Source organism: Rhea americana, unplaced genomic scaffold, assembly GCF_003343005.1.
Source record: "Rhea americana isolate MKP2758 unplaced genomic scaffold, rheAme1 scaffold_46, whole genome shotgun sequence".
Taxonomy (NCBI): Eukaryota; Metazoa; Chordata; class Aves; order Rheiformes; family Rheidae; genus Rhea; species Rhea americana.
The window spans coordinates 1,102,392-1,123,583 of record NW_028186601.1 but is presented as its reverse complement, the minus strand read 5'-3'; the positions used below and the strand labels follow the sequence as shown (position 1 = coordinate 1,123,583).

At 37.2% G+C, this 21,192-nt stretch overlaps 1 protein-coding gene across 1 annotated transcript in view; it reads right to left on the bottom strand.

Moving 5' to 3' along the window:
* Nucleotides 1-21,192, bottom strand: part of LOC146589384 (ethanolaminephosphotransferase 1-like) — a 57,398-nt gene that overhangs the window by 16,394 nt on the left and 19,812 nt on the right. The window contains exons 3-6 of the mRNA XM_085316262.1: nt 20,356-20,464; nt 18,097-18,171; nt 13,985-14,253; nt 6,687-6,795 (exon numbers count right to left, since the gene is read on the bottom strand). Of these exons, the coding sequence (XP_085172388.1) occupies nt 6,687-6,795; nt 13,985-14,253; nt 18,097-18,171; nt 20,356-20,464 (562 nt within the window). The remainder of the gene's footprint in view (nt 1-6,686; nt 6,796-13,984; nt 14,254-18,096; nt 18,172-20,355; nt 20,465-21,192) is intronic.

Here is a 21,192-nt window from a genome sequence, read left to right as displayed (position 1 = left end):
GATGCTTCAGTTGTTCATCACTCCACGTTGCCTTTTTCAGTATACTGCTTAACTGCTTACCCTTTCTACCTCTAGATTTGTAATTCATCATAGTCAATGCTTGTTAAAGAAATGGGATGTTAAATACATTTTTGCACTTTCTTAGCAACTAGACCAAAAAAAAAAAAAAAACAGATTAAAAATATTTAGGTCTCGCAGTTTTGAAAAAATCTCTGTATAGTTTTCCCACATTTCTTTCAATTTCTTCCACATTTAAAGTAGCTAGACATATGGAAAGATCTTAACACACTGAATGTTTAGCACACCAATCAGTACCTAAAAGCAAGTTTCATTAAAAGATGAATATTTAGAAGCACTTGTAACTAGAACAGCAGCTTTTTATGGAACATTTGGATTTTCGTGGCCATTTCTAGAGAAGACAACTTTTTAAATTGGTTGTGCAAACAGATAATTATGTCTTGAGCTGTCCACTGATCATAAAATTACATTTTATTATTATATACAATAGCAAACTCAGAAGCACTTAGTAATTGAAAAAAAAAGTCTTGGAAAATGAACATGTAATTTTCAGACTTAATTGAGCCTGTAAAGTCTGAACAAATCAAGCAATTTAAACATACATGAAAACACATCCAAACATATCTACACTGTACAAAATGATTTGATATGGATAAAGAGCACCATGTAAACATGAGCACTGTCCTCATGCGCAAATTGCTGTGTATGTTTTGGATGTTCAGCATGCAAGATGCTTCTGGAGAACAAAGGCTATAAAGGTGTGCACTTAGCATGCTTTCTGATTTACAGTCTATACATCTCTCTCTTGAATTGGTCAGTGTAGTACAGAATAAGAAATATATTTATGGATACAGTTGCTTCTTTGATGTAGTCCTATTTACAAAGCATGTACATGAAGTTCTCCCTTTCTGGGCACAGCAAGAATCAAGCACCAGAGAAAGCGCTTCTTTATTTGAAAGCCCAGGACTGGGTGGCAGAAGCGCTCTGCCTAGTGAGCGCCCTTGTTTTGCTTTCTTTTAGGCTCTTGCTAGCTGTGAAGTGGCTCTTCACAAATTACACCATGAACCAGTACCCATTCCCACTTGCAATTAGTACCGCATGAAACCACTCTGCCTTTGGCCTTCAGTGCTCTTGCTTTCTGGGTTATTGTTCTGGCTATTTCAGATGAGTTACTCCAAACATTAACTTAGCTGCTTTTTATGTTTATCCTGAATGACAGGTGGGTATTTCACACCCTTTACTTCAATGAAGTCTCATGCAATCTGTCACAACTGTGCTTTAAAGGATGCTAAAATGGTGACAGACATATCCACAAGCCAATACATGTTAACTACACTTCTAAAAGAAGGCCAGTCAAGGCCTGTACAAGTCATAAAATTTTGAGAACATATCACTTTCTGTTTAATCACTTAGCTATTCATTAGTAAAGCAGAATGATCAGCCACTTTCCAACGGGAGCCATAGGAAGCCACCACAAAATGACTTATTGATATGAAGCAAAAAAAAAGAAAAAAAAGTAAGTAATAGATGTAAACAAACAAAAGCTCATTCCTTCTACTGTCAGAAATGCATTTTGTTGACTTTGTCATTAGTGCTTTGCATTACTGCAAAAGAAATCCAAGATCTTGCTACAGAGGTTCATAAGATTCCAAGTTTTCTAAAAACAGCATGAGAAAGCAACTTGTCTCATTCAGCAGCAGTTTCCTAGAGCAGAGTTAGAGTACCACATTCAGATTGCTTCAGCCAAAAGAAATCTGCCTACTTGCTATAATGCAGAATTGCTGAATGGATTCATAGGGGATAAACGCCCCTAAGGATTAGCCTTAAGGACTCTGAGATATATTCAAGTGAATAAAATTACAGGTACACTTTAACTTCTACTTTAATGCTGATATAGACAAAAAAATATGTTCTTAACCAAAGAAATGTGACTTTCTGACCATGACTGTTCGGTCATGGCCATCTAAACCTTTTATAATACTGAAAAAAGGACAGACTATTGTATAACTGTTCATTGCAAAAACTTCTGTGTCCTCCTTTGGTACATACGATATAGGCCACTGTTTAAGAACAAGGCACTATTTTAGATGGATAGCTGGGTTAATCCAGCATGACAATGCATATACTTGGCATGTTTCAAATGTTGTAGCTTGGTCTCATCATTAGTTTTTTGCTGTTGTTATGTTACTGCTTATGTTTATTCCGTACTTTAGACAGTTAAATAGCTCTGAAAATGAGTGCATCCCAAGGAACATGCAACTCAATCCAATACACATCACAGGAAAAAATTCTGAATACTTTGGCCCCCTTTCTAAAAGAAAGTTCAAGTTTCAGATCTCTGACAGCTCTTAGTACTCCATTCACATTTGAACCTGTGTGTTTGAACCTGTACTGTGGAAATCTGTGCCAACTTTGCCACAGACTTCACTAGCCAGGAGATCTGAGTGCTACCAACCAGATAAGGTGGAGTCAAACGTGCCACTATTTCTGGATTACGGAATTATCCAACCTATGTGCCACACACCACTGAATTGCATCGCATCCACTCTACGCTCTAGTGGCCCTTTAACCACAAAGTATATTTCCCTGGTGGCAGTTAATACTGAGGAGCAGAAGGAATCTTTCTGTGCATCCAGGAGTCATTTTTGCAATCTGGTTTCCTAGGAAATGAAGCTGATGTGATCATACTTTGCCTGCTCGTGTGCATCCTACCATAACTACTGAGTCTCTGGTCAATTACGAACAAATTCAACAGATCGGAAGAAACTTTCTGTAAGTTGCATGGAGATAAACAGTCAGGTAGAGGAGAACAGACCTAGTACCTATCTACACTTACGACCCAAGACTAAAGAGGACTGAACTCATACTTTTATTAGACGTAACACAATCCATCGCATAGGAAGCTAGCATGAATGTCCCAACTATGGGAAAAGTTTCATTCAGGACATGCATCTGATATGTCATCTAATTGCAAATTGATGGCAGAAATCCTCAGGAAACCATGATCAATTAATAATGCGCCTCCCTGAATTACTGGTTTTTATTTCTCAATGAAAATCTTATGAAGTTTATAGCATCTTGTGGCTTTCATTTGAGGTACTAGACTTCATCTAGAGAATTAACTGTTTCAGAATGCTCATTATAAACATTTTATATCACTCACAACCTGATAGCACAGTGACAGAGAATGCTAGACATTTCGGGTACCCTGGAGGGGCCAAAATGATAACCCTCACCCCAGTGGTGTCCTCTGGAGAGACCCTAGTTAGGCAGACAGTGCTATGGGACAATTGTGTTTAAATCCCAACAAGGCCTTTGGAGTGTCATCCACAAGAGCCTTGCTGAGACCACAAGTAATCAGTTCCAGCTGAGCACTCATGCACATAATGTTAGAAAGGTCTGGCTACTTTCATGTGAAGAGAGAAGAGGCATTTCTGTCTAGCAGCCAGGATAACACACTATGGAAACAGAAGAAGAGCCTTATTTATTTTGTTTGGTGTTTAGCTAGGTGTGCGTTTTGGAGCTTAAGGACTGGAACCTCAAGATGGAATTGCATTCACTGACTGCGAAAATTATGTGTTTCTATTCACTGGGTAGCAAAAGAATCCCCATAAAATACTCTGCAGAGTTTTCTCTGTTTCACAAGGGAGTCCTCCAACGTCACTGCTCAGCAGCTCAAGCCTTGGCCTTCACTGTGCTAGAGAGTTCCCAAGAACATATGTAAAATCCTCTCTTGGGAGGCTTTCCTAAAATATCTAATCTAAACACCAGTATTGCTGCAGTTTTATGTATATCTTTGTGTGTTCTGGCACCTGATAAAAATTCCATTTTCAGGGAATGAGTGTCACCTGGTGAAACCACAGCTTCCACTGAGGATGTGCTTATAGTAGAGTTCATCTGTAGGTTATATATGGGATATTTCTTTTCTTTTCTTTTTTTTTAAACAGAAACTCCAGGAACGACATTTGAAAAATTCCACTCTTGTTCTTCTCATTTGGATTTCTTCCCACCTTAAAAGGTACTAGCTAAAGCCCAGCTGTTTCCAGAAAAGTGAGAGCTCAGCAGATGAACTCCTGTTGCGTACAGAACAGTAAAAGCAAGAAACTACACGCATGTACTTTGCCAAATATTCATGAAACAGATACAGGTTCATTGTTAAAACAAACACTAGCAACTAATAAATGCCATCAAATAGTAAAGGATAGCCAGTTAGAGTTTAATAGCTCTTCTCAGGGTCCTGGGAAACAAACTCGTAAAAAGCATCACAGACCTACTGCGTCGCTTTGTATTTTAAGTAGTCACAAGGGCATTTAACTGAAAATGCTAGAGAGTAGGTTTTCTGATAAAAACAGATCTGAATGAGCAAGATAAACTTGCTCCAGTCTCTCTCTAAGCGAAGAAATAGCTCAATCTTCCTACTTGCTCAGCCCTTGCTGAAGGTTAGACTTACAGGTTTTTAGTAATCACCGCGAAGTCTTGTAATTTATTGTAAGCTTCTGCTAACTTTATACATCCATTCATCCATATTCACTGCACACAGGTCACCCAATGATAACCACTTTAATCACTGTCGCTGAACAGAGATTCAAACCTGTGATGAAGTTGAATTGTTTTCTGAATCTATGTGATCCTAAGTGGAAGTTGCTCTCTTATTTTAACACAATACAATTTAAAATTAGCATCTGGTTTTTAAAAAGTTACAGTGTACTGTGACTATTTGGTAATAATACAGTCAATCAAGACAGTTCACTGCATACTTAAAACCAATATTTAGCTATATTAAGCTGAAAAGGCTGCCCTGCTAGTGGCACTGTCGATACTGTGTGAAAACAATGTTTTTAAAGAATTTATGCCTAATCTGCCTGGGACAAAGATGGAAGAACCACTCAGTGTTCTGCCTAAGGATCCATTCATGCATGAGTACTGTATGAGACAGAAGCAGCACTTCGTAACTGGAAAGAGACATTAATCTTTTTTTCACAGTTATTTTTGGCTGAATACGTAAAAGGCTGCTTGCTTCTGCAGATTTTATGGCACTGATGTCCTTCCCTACCACAAATCATCTTCACATGTTGAACAGTGTGAACTAAACCTTCATCCATGACTTCCCAAGCACTAGGGAAGTCATCACTTTATGCACTGAACTGGTTGTCATGTCCCTTAGTGACAAGAACGAAAGAAGTGATATGCGTGGCACAGAAAAAGTGTGTTCAATGGGGTAGTTCATGCTGACATATAACACTAACACATATCTAACTTGCCACTTCTGGACAAGCTAGCATCCATCTCTCTGGGACTTGCAGTGCAACTTCCTGAGCTCAGATCATTCCCTATTCCCTTCATCTATTACCAGCCACCAGAGGGCATTTTTTAAGCACAATGATGTGATGATATAAGTTGAATAATTTATCAACTATTAAAAAGGCAAGCTCTGTTTTTTCCCCTTCTGTTATTTATTTTCTTAAGAGTGCAAAAACCAAGCCTGACAAATAAAAACACTGTACCACCTCAGTCACATGCGGTCAACTTTACACTCCGGATGAAACACAAGGAACTGTCAAAACATATCCTTGTCCGTGCAGCTTACAAAAAACAAAGCCAAAATACAGGGTCATTTCAGAAGTTCTTTAGGATTTGTGAATTCTGGTAAGCACCACAGAGGCTTAGGACAGTATCTTCTGAAGATCTGTCTATGAGAAAAGATGGTGAGAACATATGTGAACGTAGTAGATTCAAATTTTCCTCCAGGAAATACTCAGATAGTTCCTAGTTAGAGTCAGTGAACTTCAATATCCTTTTTTTGGCTCAAGGATTAAAGACATTTCTTGGGATATATGTCTTTACCGGATGTGTCAAACACTTTGTTGGTCCCCTCTTTTCCTAATTTGAATGTTCACATAAAAATCTATAAAACGCATAAGATTCTTTTTTCACTTTTTAAGCAACATATTGAAGTTATTTCCCACATGCATGTTTTTATCTGGGACTACCATATTTTAAACTGTTAAAATATAACTACTTTTGCTTCAACCTAGCTGTAACAGTTTAAGAAATGCTCAATACTTTTTCAAACTACAGCAGCAGCATCAAATAAGCAAATGAGCACAGAGGTTATTTGTATGTATGAAAAATGCATCACTTCTGTTCTACAAGTAATTTTTTCTGTTCTACAACTAATTTTTCAAAGCGCTTAGCAATCCCCTAGACTCCTTGTCGGACTTACAGTTGTGCCACCTAACATTATTTAAATAATACCTTTATTCTTTCTTTCCATAAGATTTGGAATCATATTGTGCTGCAGGCTAAAAAGTTAGATTTATACCATATGTAAATGTGAACTGGTTATCTGAGTGACAGCAGAAATTCCTGCAACTTTGAAAAATAGTTAACCTGCCAGCATAGAATACTCAACTCCACATGGAATTAAGGAACATTTTCTTTATCATTTGTGTACAGCAGGTATGAATAGAACAAGGAAAAATGTCTCCAAAATGATCTACTTTTTCAAATTATTCCAGTATAAAACCTATTAAATAGCTCTATCAATGCGTTTTTTGGAATTCCCAACACTTACAGATGGACAAAAAATTATGAAGGTAATATAAGAACTATCTAATCAAAATAATTAAAAAACAGCACAGTCTTCCACAGATCTGTTGGACACTTACCGATTAGCAAGATTACTAATATATCTGTAATGTAATAACCAAACAGGACAGGGTTGTGCCAAACTTCCACACCAACAGCACCAGTCAGCAGATATGCTGCTATTAATACCTGTAGAAAAAGGATAAAGTCCTTTAAAAAATCCTTTATTTCTAAAGGCAGAAAAAATTCACTTATCACCTCAACACACAATCAAGAACAAAAGATCTCTTATTTTCTTCCAGTCTCCTCCCCACATTACAAGAGCTTATGGTGCCACCCCAAAATAATTACTTCTAGGTACCGAAGCAGCTTCCAAGAAAACCAACAAAATGATTTAAAAAGTAGGAAATAAACTAAGCAGGCAACTTCCCTGCTAATGTGTGTATTTGTTCTCATGTGGTGTTATTGGCGTACCTTTTCAAAAAGTCCTATTTTTAGATCCCTTCATAAAACCAGATCTTCCCACCACAAATGCACTTCCATGTATTTGAATACAGGCATCCAAATCTGATTTAGCAATATAATTATTTTTGCCACTACACAATCTATTTTCTCTTGGACTGATCACATCGAAATATCTGAGAGAGAAAAATCTAAGTTCACAAGAAATGTGCAAAGAATTCAACTGAATATGAAGACATGAAAAGAGGGGGAGGGAATGGAAGTCTTCCCTGATTTTTAATTTGTTTGACAGATAACATCATTACAAGATGGAAAGAGAAACAAGTAGTCAAACTTCATTAATAATGAAAGGATTCATACCCAAGGCTCATGAGTCACTCGATACGCTTAAGCATCTCCCGTTTTAGTAATGATGTAAATGCAGTTTTTACTTTCTATTCAGAGAGAATTTTGTGACCCAGCTGAGGTCAGAAATCTTTGTGCAGCCGAAAGCCTACAGCAGTAGCTTTCATTCCCATTGCATTACTTGTAGCAGCACTGTTTGTGGCATAACTTGCTGAAGTTTGACCATTTTAGGGCTGTAACGTGCAAATGCAGTACTGAATGTAATACAGTGGTTTCTAAGGCACTTTGCCCTTGACGCCATCTCGTCAGACCCCTCCCTTTGAAGCCCCTTTCCTCCCCTACTCCAGGCACCCACTCTACTGCAATTCCTTTGGGTGCTGGTGCCCAGCCACCCTAACTTTTCTCCTCCTTCGTTCTGGCATACTTAGTTTTCAACCATTTACAATTTTGCTAAAGCAATCCTAAGTGTCAGTATGTTGCATGCTCAGTGGCTCAACCTCCTGAGCTGTTCTGGGCCTGGATTAATAATGACCTGTGAACATTCACCCTCGCTCTAAATTAGAACAACCACGATAAGTATAATGCCACTTAAAAGAGCAGGTATTTATTTATTTATTGCTGGGTAACATTCAATAACTGTCTTTTTTCCATTCAATATACCTTCTCACTTTGAAATCACAAATATTTTTCAACCTTACCTGTATTCTAGATTTTACTATTTTTTGTTTAGTTTTGTAAAACAACTAGTTTTTACTATATTATGGGTTTATTTTTAACTTTCATGAACACATTTCCAGTCTTCTAAATGCAACTAAGGTAAATGTGACTACTTGAATTTAAAGGTAAACTGAAAAGCTTTTGATAGATAACAGCCTGTTTAAGATGCCAGATTAGTAGCAGAACACTCTTGTTAATTAAACCTCTAATTAAACTTAGATATTACTATGTTTGACGTCACTTACCTCTCTGACTATAAATTCTAGATTCCTGCCCTATCATTATATAACTTTTAAAAAGTTTTGCCCAAATGGGCAATCACGGAATTGGATGCTTGAATTGCCTGTGCAAGAATAAGCAGCGCCAGAGATCTGCAATGGAGAGGTGCAGGCACTAGTATAAAAACACACCTTGGGTCACTGAAGACTGTAAGCAAAAAATTTGGTCTGAATGCCGGATGTGTCTAATGGGCTTTACAAGTGACTGCAGCTGAGCTAACAGTTGGTGTTATAAAGAAACTGCATTCTATCCACAGAAGATGATGGATGGACTCCTGGCCCCAACAAAGTTGATGATAAAACTCTAACTGGCTTTGATGGACATCTTGAACTTACTCTCACACGTCGAAAGTTGGAAATATAAGAAACTATAGCTGTTTCCTTTGATCTAACACAAGACTTAATTTTTTTTCTTTTGGTTTAATTAAAATCTTGCAAAAATTTAATACTGTCAAAATTATTAGATAAAAACTGAGTATGTTAGTCAGCTACATAAACTTGTTGACCACTTTAAAAAGACATTGCCAGTTTAAAAAAAAAAAAAAAAAAAGTAAAGCAGTGTTCCCAAGCGCAGCTGAGTACATAAGAATAAGACTAGGTGTTTTATTCATATCTCTGGCAGATTTGCTTTAGTACTTTTCAGATACAACTCTAATTTTTATCAAGTATGCATAATTATAATCTTTTGTAAAATGAGAAGTCCAAATTAAATGACACAAGTAAAGACTGTATAGCAAGTTAGTGTCCGACACAAACTGGGACATTCTAACTCTCTGCAGCATCTGACCAGGCAAAATTCTGGTTTGTATAGGCCTCATCTACGAGGAGGCAATAGTACTTAATGAAGACAAAATCAGAAAATACATGGTGTTAGTTTACAGGTTCTTTGACATGGCAGCCTCTAGCTGAACAGCAGGACAGCTGGATTCTAAGCAGTGGCTCACTACATATTATCACATTTTTTTAATGTCAACAATTTAGTCGCTATTCTCCATCTGTAAAATCAGCAGAATGCTTCTTCCACGTGATGTTTGGAGAATTCTGTTCTACACAAGGTACTGTAACTCCTCAAAATCTCTCAGCTTTTAACCTTATAACAATTCTCTCAGAAATCTGATTTTTGAAAATCATCATCCCTTTCCTGTCTTTCCACTACAATGGGTATTAGCTTTGTGACCAAGGTGTTTTAAAATACACACACACACGCACACACACAAAATTCCCTCCTTCTAAATGATTTCCTTTTCTGCAAATGTGTTTTTCATATATGCATGGTGCATGCTTGTATTGCACAGAAAAAAAAAACATTTTCTCATCAATTTTTAAGTATACTGGTAATGCTATTAAAATCTTTATGACTCTGCAAAATACAAAATATTAATTTTACTGTAAAATTAAATTTCTCTAGCATATTACAATAGTTTTGTTAATCCTGTGCTCCAGATGAACAACTGAAGAACAAAATCATTTAAAATATAGGGTTATATATTCTCTTAAAAGAAATATGACAAACTTTGCCTAAAAAAAGTAATACTAACAGTTTCCTACATATGACTTGAATAGGAGTTAGTTTTAGCATGATCTGTCCTTTTTAATTAAAGACGTTTCAAAGTGTTTGAAAGATCCATGTGTATTTGCATTGCTCTGGATTTCTTTGTTGATTCCCAAAACAGTAGTTGCTCCAGAACAAGTTTTGTAAACTGTTTGACAAAAGAGTGCAAGGTAAAATAAATTGGCATATGGCATTGGAAAACCTCCTTCTCCAATTCTGACAAATACTGAAAGGATGGAGAAAAGTAGCTCCTACAGTGCTTAGGCTGCTGCCTGCCTGAGATGTGTCACTTGTTTGGAGTTCCTAGGTGGGTGGTGTGTCCTCACCGGGGGACGTGGGACGGTGCTGGGCAGCGGGGCAGCCCCACGGCCCAGAAGGGATGTGGAGAATCTGTCTGGATCAGTCCAGTTCTCATGCAGTTCTTATCTTCTCTTCTATTTTGAAAAAGGGTTAGTTTCCTATAATACTCAAGACTGATCTCAAGCCTGCGGTACCAATGTAAGCAGAGGTAGCACTAGTTTATTGTTCGGGAAAAATAAGTACTTCGCTCCCCTATTATGAACTCCTCTGCAGTGGCTTAGGAAAAGAAACTGCAGGGTTGGGGTATACTTAAATATTTCAGGGAAAAAATAGTTTTTTACACAACGAAGAGGATGTCCACAAAAATTGACAGCAGAAAGCTAAAAAATTTAATTTCTCAGGAAAAGTTTGCCTTATCTTTTCTTCAAGAAACTTAATCTGTAGGTATTAGCTTGCTTTGTTTGGGCTTGCGACAAAAGACTGAGTTTTTTTTTTTTTTCTTTTTTCCTTTTACAAGATGTATTTGAAATGGTTTCTCAAAAAATAGAGCAAGCACTTTTTTTTAGCCTTTTCCTCAGGCCATAATTTTGGGGGTTGCCAATCGATGTGCTTATTTTAAAGTGTGTTCATCCAAAATTGCCCAGATGGCATGGTATAAAAAGGCTCCTCTCCCTGCATCCTTTTCCGGCTGCAGAGGCGTGAGTACTAGATAGCTGGCTGCACTCGAGGGAAGAGGCAGGGGAAAGGTTTCATTACCGCAGACGCTTTCTCCTTGCTGCTGCATCAATAAACATAACAGTCTTCCGACCAATTACCTTTCAGACACATTACAGCTGTTTTTCAAGTTTACATACCACAGCTTCTTATAAGTGGCTGCATGCTGTAAGCAAAGCTAATTGAGGTGCCAATTATAGCCCACATACCATAAGTAGGTTACCAATTCTGACGAGTCATCAAGTCACAAATAAACTCAATCCGCATTAAGTTCTGCAAATTTCTCTGCTTTTTTATCATGAGTAATACTTCTTTTCATATCGCAATTAGCACACAGCCAGTCGGAGAGCGTCGTCTGGATTTGCATACAATGAGCTGACTCAGCAGCAGTGTCCTGGGAGCAGCACGACAGCTAAGTTTTCATGGGGGTCCACAGTTATTTGTTTGCACACTTACATTAACTGCAGTATTTTCTGAGCTTTGTGATGATAATAAGGTCCTGAGCTGCTGCCTGCCATAAATTTTAAAAGCAAAAATAGGAGACTGGACCACCTGAGCGTTTGACATGCTAATGCAACAGCGTCATATTGCCAGTGAAATTATTTAAAACACATTCACTTAGCAATCTAGCTTAAAATGTCACAGAAGAAATAATGAACTAAAGGTCTGGAATGTGTCTGAAAGCAGCCTACAAGTGCTCCCTCCCTCTGTTCCTCTGAGTGTGACTGTGTTAATATCTGGCAAAGAGGTGGTGAAAAAAACAGCAAGGGCAATACTTGTCTCTCTTATCACTAGCTCTTTGCTAATGACCTCAATATCCTCTCCTCCAAGCAGATGGAGATGAATAACTGCCTTTAATAGTGCATCCATCATATGAAATTGCTGAATTGGCTTACAAAACAAGAGCACAACAATGTTTGTAATAGGCTTAACATATTTTACTAGACCACTTAGTACAGCTAGAAAAGAACATACAACTTTCCGGTATATATAACGTACAGACTAAAGAAAAAAAAAACTATACATATATTTGACCCACAAACCTTGTCTTGATTTTGTCCTCAGTTAATAGATGGGAAAACTGACATACAGACATTTTAATGGTACAATCTACCATCGCTGGAGTGCTAAAGGAAAAGAAAAGAGGAGGAAAAAAGAAAAGGAAGGATGCCAAAATTAAGTCCTAGGCAGTCTATCTATCGAGCAAGATGAGTAGAACAAAAACCAGAAACCAGATCACACTTGCTATTCTCAAGTTTTATCTTCCACTACAGTGGGTTGCTTCAGTGATAACTGTACTAGAGTCAGGAAGCTTAATAAAGAGCCTTTGTTCCATTGATACGATCCATGATTGTGCTATATAGCATCAAAAAATCCTTACACTTATTCGCTTATCATTTTGACTGTAAGCAGATCATCACAGAAGCTACTAGGAAAGAAAGCATACAAGACAGCAATTCAGCATCAAAGGGGAACAGGAAATAATAGCTGTTAGCATCTTGCAGCCAAGTTAATCATACTTCTTTACAGTCTTTACTGAAATTAAGCCTCACCACAAATGTGCAAGACAGGAAAATGTTATCACCGTTATTTCCCAGATGGAAAAGCTGTCACAGTGGCCGAGGTCCCTAACAGGCACGGGCAGAGTTAACAGTAGTGCTCCATTAGCTGATACCACTCCCATATTTAACCACTAATACAGTCCTGATGCTGTAGCAGCCAAAAAGAGTTTTCTAAGTATTCACCTATACACCTACAGCAATCATTTAAGCAACTAGTGAAATCGGTTTGAACATAGCCATTCCTCTCCTGCTGAAAGAACTTCACTAAGAAGCCTTACACAGATACGGCTGAAACTTCCAGAGCAGCTGGCTGCCTAATGTCTTAGTCCTGAGCCAACTTCTTCTCCCAGAACTCATTTTCTAGGGGACGAAACAGATGCATCACAGCTGGACCAACAACTCTGAGTTGTTCTCAAACCATTGGATTGTGATCATGTTTACAACAATACATCTGCAGCCATCAATTCAAATACCATTTTTCCATAAAAATACATATTTGAGTATTTGTCAAACTTCCTCTCAATTACATATATTTGGCTCCACCTTTCATCTCATGCCTATGACAGGAAACTTCGGAGACTGGGACTGTCCTCCTCAGGCTCCAAGAGCCTGGCTATCTAAGCAGCTCGCTAGCCCAGAAATCTGAGGGCTGGGCTCTTGCCTGTTTGTGCAATGAGGCTACTACTACTGTTGCTACTACCGCTACTACTACTAACTACTACCACCTCATCTGTGCAATGAGGCTATCACTCACTGTGGTGCCTGGTCAGGTTTACGAAGAGATCCGCTCAGAGGTAGGGCTGAAAGCCAGTCAAGGAAGTCAGCTGGGAACTGGCTGCAGGCTAGTAAGGAATTCATGTTACTGAATGCTGTTTACACCATTCCCAAAAACCAAACATCTAAAGGTATGACTTTGACTTTTTTTCAACAGTAAAAGCCATTTAATGACAGTGTATGCTCATTGCAGAGGAACAAACTTATTTCCACTCACATATTCAATATAAGAGGTGGCAGAACGGAAAAAGTCTAATATTGTATAATACCAACAATACCACAATTGTTAATAAATATTAGTTGGACTAATTCACATAGTATTTCAAAATTTAGTTTTTATGGGATAATTGCTTTTGGTTTCAGATTGCAAGATAATTCTTATTACTATCATAAATCAAATACAGTTAAATGACTTTCTCATGTATGCCATCTGACTGCTAGGCTTCCTGCAAGCCTGTGTGGCAATGAATCTCTGATCCTGACAACTTGCTTGAGAATGTCTCTTTGTTGCAAATTCAGGAAATACTCCTGAAGTACTTTCAGGGTTACACTATTTCACATTCAAACTTTTGGTCAAATACATTTGCCTTGAGCTATATTTTCCTATTTCTGTAATATTATGAAAACACTAACATAGTTAAAAAATAAAAAGAACAGGAATGATAATTACTTACCACTTGGCTTAGATCGTATCCCCAAGGAAGAAAAAGAACTCCTGTGTTATATTTTTCCCAGTGTGAACACATAAAGTTAAACAAGACAATGCTTAAATATAAATACATTGTATATACAGAAACTCCAGTCTTCCCATTGTCACGGGAACAGACAGAAAAAAAAGAAAGCACAAAAATGGAGGTAGCCCAGCTATCCAGTCCATGGTCAAATAATTCTCCCAGGGGAGTACTGGACTGAGTCCTTCGAGCGTGTTTCCCATCTATGGAGTCTAGAAGAGTTTAGAAAGGAAAAAGAAAGAATTAAAACATAGAAAAAGGAGTAATTTTTTTCACACAGATTTCATAGCTATACGTAACGAATGCTGATGACAGGAAACTGAAGCACAACAGTCCCTTCAATATCAAAATGTATCATTGCTCATAGAATATTTACCTCAGTTCTCAGGCAGTTTTCTTCCCGCAGTTTTTCTACTGAATGCCACCTTCCTTACAAGCTTTATAAAGACTTTCATAACTGCTTGTCCCCAGTGGTCTTAACAGACTTTTATGCACCTGTATGGCACTCAGAGTTCAGACTCTAGGAAACTGCTTTCGGGAGATTTAGTGACATTTAGGTGACCTGATGTTAAATACTTCAATGACTAACAGTCAAATGGCTGCCTAAAAGAGTGAATTTCATAAGTTTATTGGTATGTGTGAACAAGATAAAAAGAGTCTTCTGGTCAAAATTTTAGGGTGCATGAACATCTCCCTGTTAAGGTGAACTACATATTGATTGCTTTTAGCACACAGGATCTTGAAAGATGCCCAGTCACTTTAACAGATGTCACTCCGAGGATACAGTCTGACTATACGCCTTGAGCCGATCTGACAGTTCACTGCTGTTGCACAGGGAAAGACCTGCAGCTTGCTCAACTAGTGGAAAGACAACAAAAAATTAAGTTTTCTTCTGAGTTACTAAAAAGAATTGGCTCAATGAAGGGTACAAAAAGCCATGGAGGTGGTGTAAGGGATGGACAGGGAATACAGGGAGAAGGAAGAAGGGGGCCTGGCAGCTGTAACTCCTCTTACTTGTATTGCCACACCGTACCCTTAGTCTCTTCTCCGAGAGTGTGCTGGTGAGGCTTTCAGAATTACTCGTCTTCTTAAAGTTAAGTATAGTTATCCTGAAACTCAAAATAACATGGAGAAGGACTTTCTTTAACATTACCTGGAAAGTACTACAGCTAACAATTATTAGCTAGTGATAGCATTATTAACCCATAACTGACCAAAGGGAAACTTCAACATGATGAGACCTAAGAATCCACAGCTGCTATAGATCATATGCTGGATTATTTGGCAGGGCTGTGAGTTTTGCCTAATGTAAATATACTTCAGGGTTCTAAACTAGAAATTTGTGGGATTTCATTTTGTCACAGGTTTTAGAATATCACCCTATTATAATACCTAAACAGCTGGGAGATATCCTCCACTCAAATATAAATCTCTTGAGCTGGTTCTCACAACTTGAAAAATTAAAGATCTCATAGGGGATTCCAAACAGGTCTTGTCCCCTCTTGAGCCATATTCGCTCTCCAGCAACAGTGCCATGGAATTGTCAGCACCTCACAGAAATTTACAGAAAGAAAGTTGTGTGTATAAGTTTGAGGTTGCCTGAATAGGGTGTGAGAAACGTAGAAATCCTTTATTCTACTAAAGGATGCTTCTGAAACATAAGTAGCAAATAGGGATCTTAATGTTCCTGAACAAATGGTCTTTCACATAGCCCAAATCAGAGAAAACTAGTCTATTCATGAATTATTTTAGATCTTCACATAAGAATACTCACATAGATGATAAAATGTATAGATCACAGTGAAACAGGGTTTTTTATTTTGTAAGAACCTTTTGCTAAACAGACATCATTATAATGGTGTCATGGAATACAGTACTTCTAACAATAATGAACTAGCGGAAATATGGAAACTGTGTAACACATAAGTAAAACTGGACCTTCACAGAACACTTACCTAGTTTTCCACGTGGTTTCACTAGCTGTTTAAGATCTTGAAAATATTTTCTGTTTTAGGTGTCAGTTTTCAAGTAACTCATGACAATAACAGTATATGTTTAATAGTGGACATACATTGTCCATACTTCCATTACTCTCAAATTCCTATGTTATGATTCCTGTATTATGAAGGTTTGCAAGTCTTTAGTTTTATTAAAGTTTATGTAACATAAATAATGGAATTCAAAGTAACAGCCAGGAACATTACATTTTATAGAAAGGGCAAAGCTACAAAACTACCTTAACAGGGAAAACACAAAGAGCAGCATGCTTGGGAATCTGGAGACAGGAACTCTGTCGTTAGAAAAGAAACTGAGAGAGATTTAAGTTAAATATTTGCTTAGTTATTATGGCTCTCTGCAGTTTTCCAAAGGGAAAACTTTTGCCATGCAGAATTAAATCTGAGACTAAATATTTCATAAAGTGGCTTGGACAGCAGACATAAAAATCTACACATGCATCAGTTCATTATAGCGTTGACTGTCACCATCATATCTCGTCTTCTGAGTATTAGAAACTATACGTCTCATTGGCAAGTAACATCTACATTAAGACCTTGGAAGCTAAATTTCCAATGAGCTTTCTGGGGTGTTATGCAATAAGACACTTAGCTCCAACAGAGAATTCCTAGTTATGAAACAATAGCCACTTCACTAAATTCCCTACACCTACAGAAAGGTGTTTACAAAAGAAAAGGCTTCTGATGATTATAGACAGCTACTACAAAAATCTGACTGATAAGCAGCTTCAAGTGATCACTGCATCAACAATTTACATGGTAGAAATATAAAGAAATTCTGGACAAAATAATTTTGGCACAAATTCAGCACTTGGCTAAAAATGCTAAGGCATTCAAAATATAGAGAGGGACATCTGCACAATGGATAAACCCTGGTTCATCAAGATGGCTCTAAATGCACGTCTTGGAAAACAAAAGTGGTCTATCCCCCACGATACAGCCCTTCTGGACTCATTACACTCTGTGCTAAGATGCAGTACTCTTCCCAGGATTTTCTAAGCTTGTATCTTTGCACGGCACAACAGTGTACACAGAGTACATATTTATATCTTGGTTAGGTATCTTAAATATGGTACACAAATACATGGCTACATTGTGCCATCCAGTTCCTCACATGAACTAGCTCCACAAGAGCTGACATGTTAACACAACCTACTGCAGTCCACGTAAATATGCCAGCTTAAGTGCAAGGAAAACTTAGTTCTGTTGCACCATGATGTGAAAAAATGAGTTTGGTCTGAGTTTACTTTGGAAGAGAAAGCAGGATAGGCATGTTAATGAGGATCTCTCTTGGAGATCTGCATTAATTCAGGTCTATATCTGAACTCACTGAGGTGCATCTTCACAGAACTGCAACGCCAAGTGCAACGGACCTAAAAGTACACAGCCCTGGAAGGATATAAAAAGTGAATATGGAACATAAAACTGAAAATGAGATAAAGGTGATGTGGGAGAAAGGCAGCAATAGGAGAGAAAAAAAGAACAGAAACTTCATTTCTCAAAGAAGCTCGGTTCTGTTGCCACATTCATATTGTCTCTCCTGACACACATCAATAAGCACTGATGTGCCTCATAGGTTAAAAAAGAATGCTACATTAATTTCCCTTTTTTCTCTATTTTGCTCTTATTTCTCCTAACCTTGAAAGTATTCTCTGTTAGAGCAAGCGTCAGGTAGCTTCTCAGAATGTCAGCTATTCAGTGTGAAGATTTTTACAAAACTCAACAGTAATGGCTTTTGCTGTGAAATGATTTCTACTGTCCCTCTACAAAAAAAAAAAGAAAAAAAAAGAAAAGGAACTTTAAAGAGAAGTAAGAGCTACACTCCTATCAGCTACCAGCTACCATACATCATTAAAAACTGCTGGGTTTTTTTTTTAGGTCTTATAGTTGATAATTCTTTTTTTTAGTATCAGGCAACTGTTTTGGAAAGAGGTCAATAATTTATCCACTATGTCTTTTTGTTTGGATAGCAGAATTAGGAACTAGTAGATTAAACTATATGAAGACTTCAGATGTGTAAGTTACTTCCGTGTACTTTACCTAAAGTATAAGCACCCAAGGTGGTAAAAGCACTGAACAGCCACACCCAGGTTGGAACGAGTCCAGGGCTGGTACCTGCAATAAATTGGACAGAGAGTCACTACAGCAGTGGTTAAGATTAAAGAAATGCACCAAGATATGCATATACATAGGAACAAACTGCCACTAATTTGCCCAATATGTAAAACAGGATTAAAATTAAAATTTGTTTTTGGTCTTCAATCAACCTAGGTCATCAGTGAGCTCTACTTTTTAAGGAAACAATGACCAGGCCTGCATAAATTCTTATGATAAAGAGAAGAAGACAAGGGAGAGCTTTTCGGTGCTGAAGTGAGCACAGTACTCCACAAAATAATGACAGTAACTAGGCATTTTTCACTGTTCACGGGAAGATTGCCCATCAAAAAAAATAGTTAATGCTTATGTAATATTCAAAATATATGAAATAGCATAGTTTTCAAACACGATCATTTTTATTAACACTGATGGGAGTTTTGTACAGCAGCTTTACCATATAGATCTGAACAGGAAAACTTTGCCCTTAGGCTGAGACAGGAATAGCACCCCTTTTTTTTCCCTTTCAATAAGGTGCCTGATTTTTTTTTTTTTTTTTTTTTTTAATGAACCTGGAAGAGAAAGCTGAACTGGGCAGAATACAAGGTTCTGTTATTGTTCTGCTAGTAACAATAACCCAAGATTATTGTTGCACTTTTAAAGAAATCAGGCCTTTCTCCAAAGATTGTTCTATTTAAATTAAACATAATCCGACAGGGAACAAACCAGCAGTGAACAACTGCAGGTGGGAAACCCTTTCACGTTTCTGGCATCCTGCACAGAGCAAAAGGGAATGCTAGCACACGGAGGCGTACCCGTGCTAAACCGAGAGATGCCAGTACCGAAGGCAGCGTTCCTGAAAGTTTGTGCTCCAGTCTCATGTTGCCATTCTGAAAGCAAAGAAGATGGCACTTCCTGATTCTTAGCTGCACATTTGCAAACTCTAGAATGGAAAACAGCTGTCCAGGAAATTACAGCTTTTATTTCTGATCCTCTGCACGGAATTGATATATGATACTCAAAAGACTAGTTGGGTTGCACGAACATTTTCAGTCAATAGAGAAATGATGGATAGTGTCTTCATGTGGAATTAAGAATAGGCTTGCAAACTACATATAGAAGTCTAAACTCTAACATACATTATATCACTATTTCACATCTCTTCAAATTCAATATGTATCCACCGGGAATGTGTCATGGGTGATAAAATTATCCAATGAAAAGGTCTGAACTGGATGCTACTTTTTTACAAAATGTGGTAAATACCAACCGTTTTGATAAAAATACAAGTGTATAAAGATGAGGCTAGATTTTTATGTAACTGGCCCTTGAAAATTTAATATTCATATAGGATTATTTTTAAGGCAAAACTACTAAGTATGTCAGCTTCTAGAACTGTCTTAATAAATCTACAAACAGTTCAAACCAAGAACTACCTCCTCTAATCTAATCACAGGCATAAGATACTAAAAGGAACAAAAAAAATAAATATAATTATTTCAAGACATAGAGTGTTGAGTCTTTTCCAAATTGCCTAGTTTAAAGAAAAGCAAGGATTTTATATATCAATCACCTGGCAGATACTTACTGTAGGCTTTTTTGTTTTTTTCAACAACTAGTCTAAGAATTCCAGGTCTGAACATTCCCTATGCTCAGGAACAATCAGCTCCAGAAAGCTTTTGACTTGTTTTATCATCAGGAGAAAATACGGATTTGGACTTTGAAAGACATAATTTCAAGGAAGATTTGTTTAAAAAGTATTTCTTATGTCTAGAAGCAGTCTTTCCTTGCGGGGACAACAAACTTTTTTTATGGATTATTGAAAGGAGAATTAATGAATTCAGGCATGGATTTAGGTATCAAGGAATGTCAGACTAATGAAAATTTTATGAAGAACATTAGGGTGCTTCTGTTTTTCTCAGTTATCTTATTTAAGAAATGACTGTGTATTAGAATACTAAGTCAAATGAGATATTATCATAGCCTTTGCACATCACACATTGAAATCCATTTTTAGGGATGAAACTAAATAAGCTTTTCCAATAAATTTATAATGCCATGTGTGAGGGCAAATCCTCCTTTATGCTCACAGAAGCTCATTAAAGGCATGGGAAGATTCAGATATTTGATACCTCCCTGTATCATTCAGGCCTATGACACAGGCAAATCTGTAGTTCTGAAAAATTACAACATGAAGATATTTACCTGAGGCAGTGTAGTCCCAGTCATAAAAAGATATTAGAAAATAATTAACTAAAATCATCACAAATCCAGAGAATGTTAACACATTGGGAGCAATCCACAAAGGCACGATCTGTTAAAAAAAGAAAAAAAAAACTAAGAAAAATAACATTTCCAATAAAAAGACCTATTTTATTTAAATATTTATATTTTTTACCAGGAAGGGAAAAATCTTTATATGACTTCCCTAATGTTCAGATTTCTGTATACGTTTCCATTTTCAAATTAAAAATATAGTTTTTATTTCTGAAGGAACTTATTTTTAAATGTCATGTCTCTGCCTGCATTTTGTGACTGCAGCAAAAATGTAAGTTAAAAACATTATATTTCATATATTATGCACTCTCCTTATTTTCCCATACACTAAGGAAAGTTTCTCATGATTTTGTCTAACACAACTGAAAGAAGACTGCAGCACCCCAGTGTGGTAATTCAGCATCTACATGGCAGTTTTTTAAAGCATTCCGTTCCCATACTATACTAAGCAAATTTCTTCTTCTAAAATATGCTAATACTTTCCAACTCAAAACATTCACCAAACAGTCAGACATTGGGTGCATTACTCTTTATATTCTGAACAACTCTCTGCTACAAATAGCTCCCTACTTCTCCAGATATTAACTTTTGGCAAAGCCTCCCTCTTTAACCATATATTATAAATACTACGTTAATTCATTTTACTTTGCAGAGTGGTGACAAGAAATGCCTGTTTTCACCTGATCCTCTAATTCTTCCTTCCTATTAACCACTCCCAAATGTTAGTCCCTTGTGGCTTCATTCTTTACAGTGCAACAGGGATTT